Here is a 17,028-nt window from a genome sequence, read left to right as displayed (position 1 = left end):
CATTTAAAGAATTTGACTCTACAAAGTGCTATAATGTGGTAGATACCCTGTGAAATATTAATACATCGGCGGCGCCTTAGTGAGCAACAGAGAAAAATAAGAGGTCGGGTGATAGTGGAACAATGCGGGATGGGAACAATAAAATTAAGCTCTCAACCAGGTCCCCTCTGCAAACTCTGCAAATATTTAGCTCCCTATGCATCATAGAACCTATAACCCCTGTTCCAAGTTATGCCATCAAAAGTTGGGATCATTTTTTTTATTAAAGTCATATGAGGGGGGAAAAAAAAATCTGATGCAAACTGAGCATCTGATGAAGTTTACAAACTGCTTGAGCATCTTCAAATCTGAGAAAGAAAAACAAAACCAAAAAAAATCATTGCTGAACATTGAGAGCTTTGTTTGTTGAGTTTGGCAGCTTTTCACCAGATGTTTGCAACACAGTAAAATTGGATTTTATGTTCGCTTAAAAAAAAAAAAAACCCCAACAAAAAACACCCCAACAGACTTCCTCCTACTGAAAAACGGATTAAAAAAACAAAACAAAAAACAATGACAATACACAGCCAGCACTGAGAATTGCAAGAATAAATGAGATGTAGGCTTGCCAACCAGAGTTCAGGCACCAGTTTCATTCTCATTGTTTTATTTTGCTTTTTCCAATAATTTTGTTACCACTAATGAATGCTCTTGGACATTATTAAAATTTCAGTTCTTCAGCTGAATTTTTCACTTCAAGCTAGTTTCCGCTGCCCAGAAAGGCACATGCATCTGTGTGTGTGTGTGTGTGTGGGGGGGGGGGGTGTCTGTGGAGGGGGGAGGGGAAATGCTGAGCTCTGGTTTCATTTCCAAAAAGAAAGAGAATGAAAAAATGAAATAAGCCTAGTTTAAATCTTAAGACTCCCAGGGACATTCTGATCTTCACAATTAGTTGCTTCTTTGACGAATAAACAGAGATTGGAGGTATGGATTGTGAAATGCTGTTTGGGACTTTGTAGCTGTATTACCATGTATCAGATGATAAAATTGTGAAAATATCCTATGTCCGGGTAGACGCTCTTCTCCGAGACAGCTGAATTCTACGTACTGCGGTAGGTTTTGATAATATCCTTGATGGCTCGTCTACAGATTGGACAACAAGCATTGGCCATCTTCTTCAGTTTCAGGCCACAGGTATAGCAGAGACACATATGTCCACAGGAGTAAATAACCGTGTCCACCATATTCTCATAACAGATTGTACACTCATCGCTCCAGGAGCCTGAGACGGATGGAGAAATGGGTGACTCTGGCATGCTCACAGGGGAATTTGCAGCTGTTCCTGTAATATAATAAACATTATTATTTTTAATCTATATAATAAAATGGTAGCCCGCGCATGCGCAGTTGCAAAACGTGTTCCCTGATCCCTGTTCTGTCGCGCTGTGCCAGCTTAATGCGCATGCGCGCATAATATATCACCATACACGCGTCGCAAGTGCGGGACCGCAGCCAGCCAACGATCGCCTCTACAGCAGAAACGTTGGACCCCAGCGCTGGACATCCTGCTCTCCTGTCGGCTCCTCTCACGAGCCGCACCAGCGTCGGGGAAGGCTTCCGAAGCTGGCGGGGATCGAGAGGAGCCGCGGCGCACCTCAAGGGGCGGGAAGGGAAGCGATTCAAGCAGCCTGTGGAGCACTCTCCACACGCTGCTTCGGGGCCTTCTACTGCCCTGATTTGCTCTGCCGCGTCTCTGATGATGTCATTAGGGACGTGCCAGAGTAAATCAGGGCAGCACACGGCCCCAAAGCAGCGTGTGGAGAGTGCTGTACACGAAAAGTCACCATGCCTCAGAGCGGCCTGCGAGGTTCCTTACAGCCGGTAGGCTGTTTTAAAGAACAGAAGCCGCATGCTGGACAGGGGGAGCAGATAAGAGGGTCAGGGGGAGAAAGTAAGGAGTGCTGCTGGACAGGGGGAGCAGGGAAGAGGAACAGAGGAGCAGGTAAGAAGTGCTGCTGGACAGGGGGAGCAGGGTAGAGGGACTGGGGAGCAGGGAATAATTGCTGCTGGACAGGGAGAGCAGGGAAGAAGGACAAGGGGAGCAGGTAAGAGTGTCAGGGGGAGAAAGTAAGGAGTGCTGCTGGACAGGGGGAGCAGGGAAGAAGGACTGGGGAGCAAGTAAGGAGTGTTGCTGGACAGGGGGAGGTAAAAGGAAGGGAGAAAGCCTACTGCTGGACAGATGGAACAGGCAAGGGGTGATGGTGGACAGCCGAGTAAAGAGAGAGACAGAAAGCGGCCAAGGAGAGAGAGAAAGAAAGAAAGACACACACACATCTATTCTAGCACCTGGCTAAAGAGAGAAAAAGAAATAAAACCACACACACATATATATTCTAGCACCCGTTAATGTAACGGGCTATAAAACTAGTATAAATATAATACTGAAGAATGCTACCCTGCTATGTCCCTTTTTTTTCCCCTTTACAATCTATCTAAAGCACAAATGATATTGAACATATGTTGAGAAACATGCATAAAATATTCAGAGCTTTAAAGCTGAATTGCCATGTCAAGTTTTATCTCTTCGTCATCATAACAAGAAAGTCCTGCGATGTCTTTCTATAGCTGATTTATCTTAGAGGTGAACACTGTAACAAGTTCACATTGTGTCTGTGACCCGGTACCGACTGTTCTTCTTGGATATATCCATGGGAAACAGCCCCAAAAATGTTAGTGAATTATGTCATGTGAAAATCCAGGAAAACTGCCAAACATACCACTTTCATAGCACAAATTAAAAGCTAATTTTTATATATACGATGCATTTTAAGAAATATCAGACAAATTTCAGTTGCAATAATTTACAGGGTACAGCAACCCTTCCCCCATCACAAAAAAACAAGTACCCCCCCATAAAAAACCCCAACCCATGGGGTCCTTTTACTAAGCTGAGGTACAAGTAGGCTTTAACGTACACTTATTCCAGTCTTTCTTGCGTGCCAATGCTATTTTATCATGGCCATAGAAGCCCCAGTTTTCAGTATAAAGGGATTAGGTTCTTACTTTGCTAAAATATTTTCTAGTGGCTAGGTGTGTCATTCTGGACAGTAGGATATTGTCTCCATGCTCATGAACCATGCAGAAAGAATCCATTCCAGGGTTTCAACTCCTCCTCTTCTTCATAGGGTTCTGCTGCCCCCTTCAGTTTGTACCAAAGCAGGTGATAGCCCTATATAGGAACACATAAGGAGGAAGGATACAGGGAGACTCCCCAAACAACAGATCTATTCTGATCTGAAAGTATACCAAACATGTTAAATATTTTAGTTGAACAATTGAAACATCAAAATAACCAATCTTACACATTTACATTATTCTTCATACCATTGAGGACTGACTGACATCAAAATTTCACTTTTGACTCGAACTTCCTGATTATGACAGTAGGCAGGTGGAGTAAATAAATGACAGGGTGGGGTTCCAGAATGACATCCTATCTACTAGAAAAGATATTAGCAAGGTAAGAACCTAATCTCTTTATTTAGTGCAATAGTTGTGTCATTTTGGACTGTAGGAACGTACAAAAGCAGTCCCAGAAATTTAAAGCAGGATATCTGTGCCTGCTCGTAACACTGAGGACTCTAAATCAGTGTCCTTATGTGTTGCCATGTCTACTCTGTAGAACTTGGAGAGTGGACCAAGCTACTGCCCTACAAATGTCCCTGGGTGAAACTGCCCGAGCTTCCACCCACAAAGAAGCCACATTTCTTGTGGAATGTACTTTCAAGGACACCGGCAATTGGCAATTGCTTGCCACAAACAATATATACCGTGTGGTTCGAAAAGCCAAAAGAGAGTATGAAGAGAGGCTAGCCAGGGAGGCACGAAATTTCAAACCGTTCTTCAGATATGTTAAAGGGAAACAGCCAGCTAGGGAGGAGGTGGGACCGCTGGACGAAGGAGACAGGAAGGGAGCGGTGAAGGAGGAGAAAGAAGTCGCAGAAAGACTCAACATGTTCTTCTCGTCTGTATTTACAAACGAAGACACAACCAACATACCGGAACCTGAACAAATCTTCAATGGAAATCAAGCAGAAAAATTAACATCCATGGAAGTGAGCCTTGATGATGTACACAGGCAGATAGAAAAACTTAAAACTGACAAATCCCCGGGTCCGGACGGAATCCATCCCAGGGTTCTGAAGGAATTAAAGGAAGAGATAGCGGAACTACTGCAGCAAATTTGCAACCTATCCTTGAAAACAGGCATGATCCCGGAGGATTGGAAGATAGCCAATGTCACGCCCATCATTAAAAAGGGATCAAGAGGTGACCCGGGAAACTACAGACCAGTGAGTTTGACCTCGGTTCCGGGGAAACTGGCGGAAGCACTGATTAAAGAACACATCGATGAACATCTGGAAAGAAACGAACTTTTGAAAACAACCCAACATGGTTTCTGCAGGGGGAGATCGTGCCTAACAAACTTATTGCACTTCTTCGAAGGAATTAACAAACGGATGGACAGAGGAGACCCCATAGACATCATATACCTTGATTTCCAAAAAGCCTTTGACAAGGTGCCTCACGAACGTCTACTCCGGAAACTGAAGAACCATGGAGTGGAAGGAGACATACATAGATGGATCAGAAACTGGTTGGCGGGTAGGAAACAGAGGGTAGGGGTGAAGGGCCACTACTCGGACTGGATGGGGGTCACGAGTGGTGTTCCGCAGGGCTCAGTGCTCGGGCCGCTGCTATTTAATATATTCATAAATGATCTAGAAACAGGCACGAAGTGTGAGATAATAAAATTTGCGGACGATACAAAACTATTTAGTGGAGCTGGGACTAAAGAGGAATGCGAAGAATTGCAAAGGGACTTGAACAAATTGGGGGAATGGGCGGCGAGATGGCAGATGAAGTTCAACGTTGAGAAATGTAAAGTATTGCATGTTGGAAACAGAAACCCGAGGTACAACTATACGATGGGAGGGATATTATTGAATGAGAGCAACCAAGAAAGGGACTTGGGGGTAATGGTGGACATGACAATGAAGCTGACGGCACAGTGCGCAACAGCCGCTAAGAAAGCAAATAGAATGCTAGGCATAATCAAGAAGGGTATTACAACAAGGACAAAAGAAGTTATCCTGCCATTGTATCGGGCGATGGTGCGCCCACATCTGGAATACTGCGTCCAATATTGGTCTCCGTACCTTAGGAAGGATATGGCGTTACTCGAGAGGGTTCAGAGGAGAGCGACACGCTTGATAAAAGGGATGGAAAACCTCTCATACGCTGAGAGATTGGAGAAACTGGGTCTCTTTTACCTGGAGAAGAGGAGACTTAGAGGGGATATGATAGAGACTTATAAGATCATGAAGGGCATAGAGAGAGTAGAGAAGGACAGAGTCTTCAAACTTTCGAAAAATAAAAGAACAAGAGGACACTTGGAAAAGTTGAAAGGGGACAGATTTAAAACGAATGCTAGGAAGTTCTTCTTTACCCAACGAGTGGTGGACACCTGGAATGCGCTTCCAGAGGGCGTAATAGGGCAGAGTACAGTACAGGGGTTTAAGAAAGGACTGGACAATTTCCTGCTGGAAAAGGGGATAGAGGGATATAAATAGAGGATTACTGCAGAGGTCCTGGACCTGTTGGGCCGCCATGTGAGCGGACTGCTGGGCATGATGGACCTCAGGTCTGACCCAGCAGAGGCATTGCTTATGTTATGTTCTTATGTTATGATGAGATGGTCATTGGTAACCATCTTGAGATGGTAGCCTTAAATGCCAGTCTACTGCGTCTAGCCTGACTGGTAAGCACAAATAGATGGTCCGACAGTCGGAACCCATTGGTGACCTCTAGATAATGTAGAAGGACTCCTCACATTTAGATTTCTCAGAATCTGGTCCTTTTTCTTTGACCCTGTGGTCTGGAATGCTGATAATCTTACCTCTTGATTGACATGCAATGCCAAAACCACCTTGGCAAAAAGGATGGGACTATGCACAAGGAAACTCTCAACTCCGTGATCTTAAAGAATGGGACCCTGCTCGACAGGGCCTGCAGCTTCAAGACACATCTCGCTGACATAATAGCCATGAGGAAAACAGTCTTGATGGTAAGATCCAACAAGGACACCTCCTGAAAAGGCTCATATGGAGCCTGACTGAGGCCATGCAAAACCACGTTAAGATTCCACAACAGAAATGGTTGTTTTACTGGTGGTCTGAGCCTTAGTGCTCCCTGTAGGAATCTGGCAATGTCTGGATGAGAAGCCAGGGGAGCTTTGCATTCACAGGCTGTGAAACATGAGAGGCCCACCACTTGGACCCTGAGTGATAACATTGTGCTTATTGACCACGTAACCAGAAGTTCAACGTGGTTTACAAAAAGTTATAAAAGTAAACATTTTACATGAAATAAGATGATTCATTAAACAGTCAAATATTTAGAAAAAAAGAAAGATCTTCAATTGTTTTCTAAAATGGCCATAGAAATGGGTAGTAAGCAACAATATTCATAATTCGTTGCCTGAGATGCCAAAGTATGATTCAGAAATTTCTTACTCCTGCAACCCTGAACAGATGGAAAATTAAACAAAGGATGAGTTCTTCTACTATGATGCTAAAGAAAATCTATTGACTAAGTAAGAAGGAGCTGTAACAGAAACATCCTAGTTTAAACAATTCCCGGGCCTCCATTGGCAGCCATTGCAATTCGCGATAAAAGGGTGTAACATAATCAAATTTCTTCAGGCCATAAACCATTCTGACCGTTGTATTCTGTATTATTGTAAGTCTTGCTAATTCTTTCTTGGTGAAGGAAAGCTAGCACTAAACAGCTCAATCTTCTCTTTCGTGCACCAGTGTTGAAATGTCTCCCATGCCTTAGCATAAGAAGACCGTCATAGGCTTCTTGTCCCTGAGGAGAGTAGCAATGACTACCTCTGAGTATCCTTTGTGCTCTAACGCTCTGTGCTTAAGGTCCATGCTGTAAGACCAAAGCAATTCAGATCTTCTATGACCACTGGGCCCTGAGACAGAAGATTGTGCTATACCTGCAGTCTGAAACCCTTGTATCTCTGAAAACGCACAAGGCCTGTGTGGCCAATCCAGTGCTATGAGGGCCTCTCTCTGGGTGGCTTGCTATTTTGTAAAGAATCTGCCCTATTATGGGCCATGGAGGAAACACACACAAAAGGGTTCACTCTTTGGCTATGGCTGGACCAGGGCGTCCAGTGTTGAAATGTCTCCCATGCCTTAGCATAAGAAGACCGTCATAGGCTTCTTGTCCCTGAGGAGAGTAGCAATGACTACCTCTGAGTATCCTTTGTGCTCTAACGCTCTGTGCTTAAGGTCCATGCTGTAAGACCAAAGCAATTCAGATCTTCTATGACCACTGGGCCCTGAGACAGAAGATTGTGCTATACCTGCAGTCTGAAACCCTTGTATCTCTGAAAACGCACAAGGCCTGTGTGGCCAATCCAGTGCTATGAGGGCCTCTCTCTGGGTGGCTTGCTATTTTGTAAAGAATCTGCCCTATTATGGGCCATGGAGGAAACACACACAAAAGAGTTCACTCTTTGGCTATGGCTGGACCAGGGCGTCCAGGTTTTTGCTTCCTTGCTCAGGTCTTTGACTGAAGAAACGGTCTGCCTTTTTGTTCCTCGCCGTAGCCATCAGATCGAAAGTTGGCCGATCGATGGACTGAAATGCTGCTGCAGATAATGTCCATTCTCCTGGGTCTAAGGTCTGTGTGCTGAGGAGATTGGCATGGACATTGTTCACTCCTGCTACATACGCAATAGAGATCACTTGTAGGTGTAGCTCTATCCACTGGAACAATAAGTAGGCTTCCAGGCTCAGCTGCACACTTCTTGTTGCCTCCTCAGTGATTGACATATGCCACTGCTGTAGCAATGTCCGAGAAGACTTGCACCGCCTGCCCTTCCAGATTCTTCTCCAGCTTCTGTAACGCCATTCGAGTGTCCCAAAACTCCAGTCTGTTGATGGACCACTTTCTCTGAGAGGCCAACCACTGCCCCTGGACTGGGTATCCTTTGCAATGGCCTTCCCAGCCGAAGAGGCTGGCATCTGTTGTGAGAATCACCACAAAGTTATTCTGAGGGGCATGCCCTGTAATAACAACTGTGGACGGAGCCACCAACTCATACTGCAGCAGGATTCCAGAGACGATGAGAGAGTCATTCGAAGGGAGTCCGTTTGTAGGGACCACTGAGACAGTAGTGCATTCTGGAGAGGATACATGTAAATTTAGAGGTGGAAACCCTACAGAATGTGGCAGAAACCTTCAAAAATAGGTTTTCCAGACCCTCCAGACTCCCCCACCCTGATTTTGCACATAGGGTGTAATAGCTTTACTCACTGTAACATGTGCTCTGAAGGTGCTGCAGCCTGAATCAGTTCTACGAAGTAGCTGGATCTGGGAGAAGAATCCTTGCCTTAATCAGCCAGTCTTCCAAATGCTAAGATCTTTGGGCTGCAAGTCAGACTGTAGTGGACTGATCCTCAACCCTCGCACAACTGTGCATGCGAAGGTGGGGGTGGGGGGAAGTGAAATTGCAGCCGGCACCCTGAACAGCTCCGCTGAGCCCCTTGCAGATGCCTAACAGCCTGCATTCTAGCCCCTGCAATTCAGTAGGTGAGGTAAGACACCGAGCTCCACAAAATTTTCTGCAGGCTGGTCAAACAGGTCCCCAAGGGATTAACCTGACGGCTGCAAACCCAAATCTGTTTCTTCTTCATGCAGGCAGAGCTTTCTCCTGCACTGAGGAGCCCTGGTGTACCGATAGCTGTGAAAAATAACAAAAATATCAATGAAATATACAGAGCAGCTCAGAAAGACACCTTCTGGCTCGCGTGCAGAAGGAAAAACTGAAGGGGGCAGCAGAGCCGTCTGGAGAAGGAAGAGGAATTGAAAACTTGGAATGGATTCCTTCTGCATGGTTCACGAGAATGAGAACAACCTACTGTCCAGAATGACATACCTATTGCACTAGAATTTATATTAATGGCCAGCACACCGACCTCTGTTTTGAAGGCAGTACAGGCTCCTGCTTTATCCATGCACTATCCTGTTAGTGTTTGGTAATATACTGTATTTTTTGCTCCATAGACGCACTTTTTTTCCAAAAAGTGGGTGGAAATAAGGGTGCGTTTTATGTTGTGACTATAACCAACCCCCTCAATACCTTTAAATCAAGGCCTGTGGGCCTGCCGTTCCTTTCCTCCCTCCATTAGGTGCAGCGCAGCACCACCAATGTTAAAAGGAGCCACGTCAATATCGGAGCCCTGCCACCACTGTAGCACGTTCCCTCTGCCGAGGTCTCGTACTTCAGAGGAGGGGCGGGACCGTGGCAGAGGAAACATGCTACGATGGCGGCAGGGCTGTTTAGAGGCAGCAGAAAAGGCTGTTTAGGCGGACGTACCGGTAAGTCTTCTGGGAATCTGGTACAGGGCAGAGGTGGGGGAGGATCGCAAGGCTGAAGCTTGGTCTGCGACAACCTTCCCTGACTGTTGAGGCTGTTTCTTTTCTTGAACGGACCTCGAGTCAGATGCGTTCTGCGGCATAGTTGAGGCGGGAGGAGAAGGTTTCCCTTCAGTCTCCGCCGACTTCTTCAGGCCCCGGGGGGAGGGAATGTGAATGGATGTTGGTGGTTGCGACACATCCATATGGGGCTCGATTTCGATGCGGCTCCTCTTTACATTGGCGGAGCTGCACTGCGCATGGAAATGGTTGTGCAGTTGATTGATGCCAGCGGGGCCTGCCTGAATGTCATGATTGGATTGATGCTGACATCAGGATCTGCCTTCTTTCTGGATGGTTATTTTCGGCTGTTGGGCCCCTCTTTGGCCTCTGGCCCTTTCCTGCCTCCTGTCTCAGACCACTGGGGGAGGTGCCCGTCTTCAGCTGCCGGGATGGAGGGAGGGAAGGGAAGAAGGAGACCCTGGCAAGTGAGTTATCAGAAGACAACCAGAGTCTGGGACCACAACATAATTTTAATAATGACCAGACAACAAAAGGTAGAAAAAATGTTATTTTCTGTTTCGTAATTACTATATGTCAGATTTGAAATTCCTGCCAGAGCTAGTGATAACAGGGAGGGGAGGGGGTGGGGGAAAAGGGTGCAGATCCTGGCAGGGAGTGAGAGAGGCTAGGTGCAAAACCTGGTATATATTAGTACAGAATTTGGTTCAGAATGTTTTTTTTTCTTGTTTTCCTCCTCTAAATCTAGGGTGCGTCTTATGGTCAGGTGCGTCTTATGAGTGAAAAATACGGTACATGCATTAACTGATTAGTGCAGACATGGCCACTTTCTGCCCCCTCAAAAAAAAAAAACAATGGAGGCGCTTTTATTAAGCTGCGTTAGGTGCTAACACATGCCCTACGCAGCTTTAGAGATACTGCAAGATGCATTCAACGATCCTGCAGTAACTCCAAAATGCGCATGCACTAATTGTGTGTTGGGGGCAGAGTGTGGCGCAGTTGTTAAAGCTACAGCCTCAGCACCCTGAGGTTGTGGGTTCAAACCCATGTTGCTCCTTGTGACCCTGGGCAAGTCACTTAATCTCCCCATTGCCCCAGGTACATTACATAGATTGTGAGCCCACTGGGACAGACAGGGAAAAATGCTCGAGTACCTGAATAAATTCATGTAAACCGTTCAGAGCTCCCCTGGGAGAACAGCATAGAAAATTGAATTAAAAAAAAAAAAATATATATATATATTTTTTTTTTGAAGTGACGTGTGTAAGGGGCAGAGAGAGTTTTCCTGCATTAAAACGTTAGTGCAGCTACATCACTGCATGCTAATCAGTTAGCAGAGGAAAACTATGTGAGCCCTAGGGAGAAAAATTCTATAAAAGGCACGCCTAACGTTAGGCGCCTAAATTAAATTAGCAAATTGTCTTCCCTCTGAGCTTTAAGTTCATAATTGAACAAAATAATTGGGTGCTTTGCGCCGATCTTCCTAGGTGTGATTCTGCAAAAGATAGGTGCTCGGGTACCGGTGGAAGAAAGTTCTTCCAGAGCAGCAAAACGATGTCCGTTCATAGGTTGTTTCAACTTTGGAAAAAAGGTCAAAGTCTGGTAGACTCATGTCTGGACTGTAGAGAGCATGAAGTAACACCTCCCAGCCGTATTCGCACAGGTTTTCAATGACAAGTGGAGAGCTCCATCTTCCCACAACCAAAAAGATTTCAACGAGCTCAATCAAAAGTCAAACAAATGATGATTTTTGCTTATGATGATGAAGGCATCATCATCACAGACAAAGTTCCATGTGGAAGAAGTGTCACAGCAGTGTATTATCGTGATTTTTTGCAAAAAAAATGTGCAGAAAAATGCACAAAACCCGACCTCAGTTGGCTCTTGGCTGAGCCAATCATTCTTCACAACAACGCTCGCCCGCACATAGGGAATGCCATTGGAAAAACTACACGGATACGGCTGGGAGGTGTTACTTCATGCTCCCTACAGTCCAGACATAAGACCACCAGACTTTAACCTTTTTCCAAGTTGAAACAACCTATGTGGGGGCATCGTTTTGCATCTTTGGAAGAGCTTTCTCCCGTCGGTACCTGAGCCATTCGACAACTGAACTAAAATGGTGTCTTGGATGGAATAATGAAGCTTCCCGGACATTGCAAAGCAGGGAGACTATATTGAAGGATTGTAAAGAAATACTTGAGAAAAAATAAAACACGTAAAGTAAAAAAAATAAATAAATAAAAAAATAGTGTGCATTATTTATGAAATGACCCTCGTATATGTTTTTAGTTGTCATATGACATTTTCAGATAAGACATAAAAAATTCACAAAAACTTTTTCTTCTGCCTGTTAGATGCCATCGACTCGTGCTCGAGTCCTAGCGACTTGATGAATTGCGGATCTAAAAAGAAATCGTTTTTTGAGCTAGTCCGGAAAGGTCCTCCAGTGTCATCCCCATGGTTGTTTTCAGTGTGTCCAGCCATCTGATTGCAGGTCGCCCTCTTCTGGTTCCTTTGATCTTCCCAAACACGATGTCCTTCCCCAGTGATCTCTCTCTTCTGATGGTGTGACCAAAATAAGACAGTTGTAGCATCATCATTTGGGCTTCGAGTGACATAGCCAGTCTGATCTCTTCCAGAATCAATTTATTTATTTAAAGCATTTATAGACTACTTAGTATCTACGCGGTTAGTTCTTCTGGTGGTCATTGGCATGCCTAAAATCCTTCTCCAGCACCAAAGCTCAAATGAGTCAATCTTCTTTCTGTCTTGTTTCTGTAGTGTTCAGCTTTTGCATCCGTAACTGGCCACTGAGAAAATGAGTGTGTGGACAAGTCTGACCTTTGTTTAGAGTGTTAATATGTATAGATCAATATTCTGTGATAAGGCTGGAGCACCTTACGACTCAATGAAACAAGAATTTCAATAACAAAAGCCCACATACTCCTTTCCCCCCAACCAACACCTAACTTCTCCCTTCACAAACCTTTGGAAAGTTGAAGAAAAATGGGTAGAAGTTAAAATAGTATTTTGCATGGCATAATGCTTCCTACTATATATCGGGGCAAAATATATTTTTTAATGGTGCATTTTCATTACAAATCTCATGCTTTTGGCTGACCTACTTCACAGCAGGTACATGACCAATACTTTAGAACAGGGGTGCCCACACTTTTTGGGCTTGCGAGCTACTTTTAAAATGACCAAGTCAAAATGATCTACCAACAATAAAATTTTAAAAAAACACAACGCTCACTGTACGCATAGAAAATGTTAATTATCATTCCTATTCCAGGGTTTTTCAAAGAGGTCAAAGCAGATGACTCTATGCACTATCACCTCAGTAACAACCATACAAAAATAGACAAATATACCCCCCTCCCTTTTTACTAAACCACGATAGCAGTTTTTAGAGCGCAGGGAGCTGCGCTGAATGCCCAGCGCTGCTCTCGACACTCATAGGCTCCCTGCGCTAAAAAACTCTATTGCGGTTTAGTAAAAGGGGACCTTAGTGTAAAATATAGACAGCAGATATAAATTGAGACACTAAAATAAAATCATTTTTCCTACCTTGTCTGGTGATTTCATGAGTCTCTGGTTGCACTTTCTTCTTCTGACTGTGCATCCAGTCTTTCTTCCCTTCTTTCAGCCTGTATGCTTCCTCTCCTCCACACCTCATTCCCTCCCCCAACTTTTCCTTCCTCTCTCCCTGCCCTTTCTTTCTCTCTGCCTCCCTTTCCTTTTTTTCTGTTTCTCTTCTTTCCTTCTGTCTCCCTGCCTGCCCTTTTTCTTTCTTTCTCCCTGCCCTCCCCCAAGACACTGCCACTGCCATCGGGGACCCAAACTGCCATCGGGGATCAGGACCCAAACCGCCACCAATAACAGGCCCGAAAGCCGACGCCAATAACACGCCCAAAAGCCGACGCCGCCCCAACCTCTCCCTGCTTCGGCCGACCAGCATCGCGAGGAACTGTTGGGGGAAATGCTGCCGGTCCTGCCTTCGCGGAAACAGAAAGTAGGCAGGACCCGGCAGCAAGAAGAGGAAATGCTTCACTAACCTGTCTCCCGCCTTAGCCCGTAGCGAACGCTTGCTTCAGGGCTCTCAACATGTGCGTGCAGGCTTCCCTTCTCCCCCGCTCCCCCTCCCCGGGCATAACTTCCGGTTTCGGAGGGAAGAGAAGAGAAGCCTGCACGCACATGTTAGAGCCCGGAGCATAAGTTCGCTAGGGGCTGAAATCTCCAAGCCGGTTTTTTTGGGTTTTTTTTTAATGTTCAGCAGCGGCAGATGACAGCTGGGCGGACCGCCCAGCTAAAAGGCCCTAGGGAGAACACTGAAGAGGAAGGCTGATCGGCCCGTAGATCAGGACGGCAACACGAGTGCGATCGACTCGAGTTGCCTTCCTGAGCTACTGGTCGATCGCGATCGACGCGTTGGGCACCCCTGCTTTAGAACATATGCACGGTCTACAAGAGAGTCAATTGGAGACATGATTACGCAGAAAACAGCTAAGTAAAATGATACATTACCGCTGATAGAGTTACAGAGTGGTCCAGAACCACATGCATTCAGTATCAGATCGGAACCCTCAAGACAAAGTGCTGTAGGGGAATTGGGAGCAGAGTTTGGGGAGCAGGGTAGAGAAGGACCTCGAGGATCAGCCAATATGGTGGAACCTGGAAAAACAACACAGAAACAGAGAAAATTAAACAAAACAAAATCAAACAAAATTAAACAAAACAAATCAAGGCAGATAAGACCATCTGGTCTTTCCAGTCTGCCCATTCATAGTAACTTAGAAACATGATGGCAGATAAAGGCCACATGGCCCATCTAGCTACTATTACTTCCTTTCTCTTAGGTAATATAAAGAAATAAAACAAAACCAAAGGAAGTAAGGTAATACCTTTTTCATTGGACTAACTCAATGCATTTTGTGATGAGCTTTCGAAGGTAACCCTTCTTCAAATCAGAAATAGGTAGATTGATTATATATTATAGATAGAAATAAGAAAGAGGACTGATTGTGGTTTAAGAGGGCTGCATTGAAAACCAACTCAGAAAATGTTAACTCTGTATTGTAACACCTTTACAAAAGCACAAATATTGATTAAGATTTAATATTGTATTGATTATGGTTTAATAATACAGTATACCCCGCGAATTTGCAGCTCACGAATTGAGGACTCAATCTTTTGCGGTATTTTCTGACAGCCTCTTCCTGGTACTAAAGTCAGGCTACACCAATCAGGAGCTGCTTTGACATGCCAGATAGCGTGTCAAAGCTGCTCCTGATTGGTGTAGCCTGACTTTAGTTCCCAGAAGAGGCGGTTGGAAAATACTCGCACCCGATTTTCAGCACCTGCCGGCGCTCCAGCTGCCCTCTCCTGCCTCTGATCCGCTCCTAAACCGCTTTCGCAGTTTTTCAAAATTCATGGGTGTTTGTGGAATGGAACTCCCGCAAATTTCAGGGGAAGTACTGTATCTGTATTGAAACTATCCCAGGAACCGCAAACTCTGTATTGTAACACCTTTACAGAAGCTCATGTATTGTAACACCATTACAAAGATCATATAAAGCGCTCTGAATTGATTCCCCCAGTCATTAGCAGAGGTATAGAAGCTTTACATGAAGCCATACATGAAGAAGGATACAGTACTACTCGAAAGAGTCCAGAGAAGAGCAACTAAAATAGTTAAGGGGCTGAAGGAGTTGCTATACAGTGAGAGATTGGAGAAACTGGGCTTCTTCTCCCTTGAAAAGAGGAGACTGAGAGGGGACATGATCGAAATAATTTAAAAACATTCCTCTTTAAAGCTGCTTTTAACCTCTAAATTCTCACCCTTCCATGTAAATTTTAATTTCACTTTCTTAAACCCTAACCCTAATGTTTTTACCCTCCCCCCTTCAACCTTCTTTTTCTCCGCACTAGGAATCAAAATTTTGTAACTTTTTCCCTCACGTTCTCTCCAATTCACTCCAGTTTTGTAGTAATTGTCAGTATTGTCAGTCTGAAATTGACCTGTGATATTTATTGTAGAAACTATATTAATATTTTTAATGTTTGACCCCAATTGTACATTTTATGTAATTCGCTTAGAAATATTAAGCGAACCATCAAATTTAAATAAAACTTGAAACTTGAAACATTTAAGATAATGAAGGGAATAGACTTAGTAGATAAAGACAGGTTGTTCACCCTCTCCAAGGTAGAGAGAATGAGAAGGCACTCTCTAAAGTTAAAAGGGGATAGATTCAATACAAACTTAAGGAAGTTTTTCTTCACCCAGAGAGTGGTGGAAAACTGGAACGCTCTTCTGGACGCTCTTCTGTCATAGGGGAAACACCCTCCAGGGATTCAAGACAAAGTTAGACAAGTTCCTGCTGAACCAGATTGTACGCAGGTGAGGCTAGACTCAGTTAGGGAACTGGTCTTTGACCTAAAGACTGCCACGGGAGCAGACTGCTGGGCACGATGGACCTCTGGTCTGACCCAGCAGCGGCAATTCTTATGTTTCAATAAACTAAACAAGGGCATAAAAACATAAGGGTTTCCATACTCGGTCAGACCAAGAGTTCATCTAACCCAGTGGTCTCAAACTCACGACCCAGGGGCCACATGCAGCCCGCCAGGTGCTATTTTGAGGCCCTCGGTATGTTTATCATAATCACAAAAGTAAAATAAAACAGTTTCTTGATGATATGTCTCTTTAGCTATCAATTACAATATATTATATGCCTTAACCAAAAGGAAAGATTTATAAACTATAAAGAGTTTTACCTCATGCAAAATTGTCATTTCTTTAATAAGATATTAATTATTCAGACGTTTAAGTACTTGAAAGGTATTAACATAGAACAAAATCTTTTCAAGAGAAAGGAAAATGGTAAAATCAGAGAGCATAATTTGAGGCTGAGGGGTGGGAGACTCAAGAGCAATGTAAGGAAATTCTTCTTTATGGAGAGGGTGGTGGATGCCTGGAATGCGCTCCCGAGAGAGGTGGCGGAGAGGGAAACGGTGACGGAATTTTAAAAAAGCATGGGATGAACACAGAGGATCTACGATTAGAAAATAATAGTAAATATTGAAGAACTAAGGCCAGTACTGGGCAGACTTGCACAGTCTGTGTCTGTATATTGAGGGAGTCCAGAGAAGAGCAACTAAACTGATTAAGGGTATGGAAAACCTTACATACACTGACAGACTGAAAAGGCTGGGGCTGTTCTCCCTGGAGAAGCGGAGACTCAGAGGAGATATGATAGAGACCTTCAAGATCCTGAGGGGCATCGAAAAGGTTGACAAGGACAGATTTTTCAATTTGAAAGAAACCACAAGAACAAGGGGACACTCGATGAAATTGAAGGGGGACAGGTTTAGAACAAACGCAAGGAAATTTTTTTTCACACAGAGGGTGGTGGACACATGGAACACCCTTCCGGAAGCCGTGATAGGAAATAGCACAGTACAGGGTTTCAAGGAAGACCTGGATAGGTTCCTGGAGGACAAAGGGATTGAGGGGTACAGATAAGA

General features: G+C 44.5%; 1 protein-coding gene across 3 annotated transcripts in view; it reads right to left on the bottom strand.

Annotated features, from left to right (window-relative positions):
* Positions 1 to 488: 488 nt before the first annotated feature.
* The window catches only part of NEURL1 (neuralized E3 ubiquitin protein ligase 1), a 374,377-nt gene continuing 357,837 nt past the window's right edge, over positions 489 to 17,028 (bottom strand). For all 3 annotated transcript variants that reach the window (XM_033943883.1, XM_033943885.1, XM_033943884.1), the window contains 2 exons: positions 14,026 to 14,172; positions 489 to 1,321 (listed from right to left, as the gene is read on the bottom strand). In XM_033943883.1, coding sequence (XP_033799774.1) covers positions 1,080 to 1,321; positions 14,026 to 14,172 — 389 coding nt within the window. In that variant the 3' untranslated portion in view covers positions 489 to 1,079. The remainder of the gene's footprint in view (positions 1,322 to 14,025; positions 14,173 to 17,028) is intronic.

This window comes from Geotrypetes seraphini, chromosome 4 (genome assembly GCF_902459505.1).
Source record: "Geotrypetes seraphini chromosome 4, aGeoSer1.1, whole genome shotgun sequence".
NCBI lineage: Eukaryota > Metazoa > Chordata > Amphibia > Gymnophiona > Dermophiidae > Geotrypetes > Geotrypetes seraphini.
This window is presented reverse-complemented; position numbering and strand designations above follow the sequence as displayed.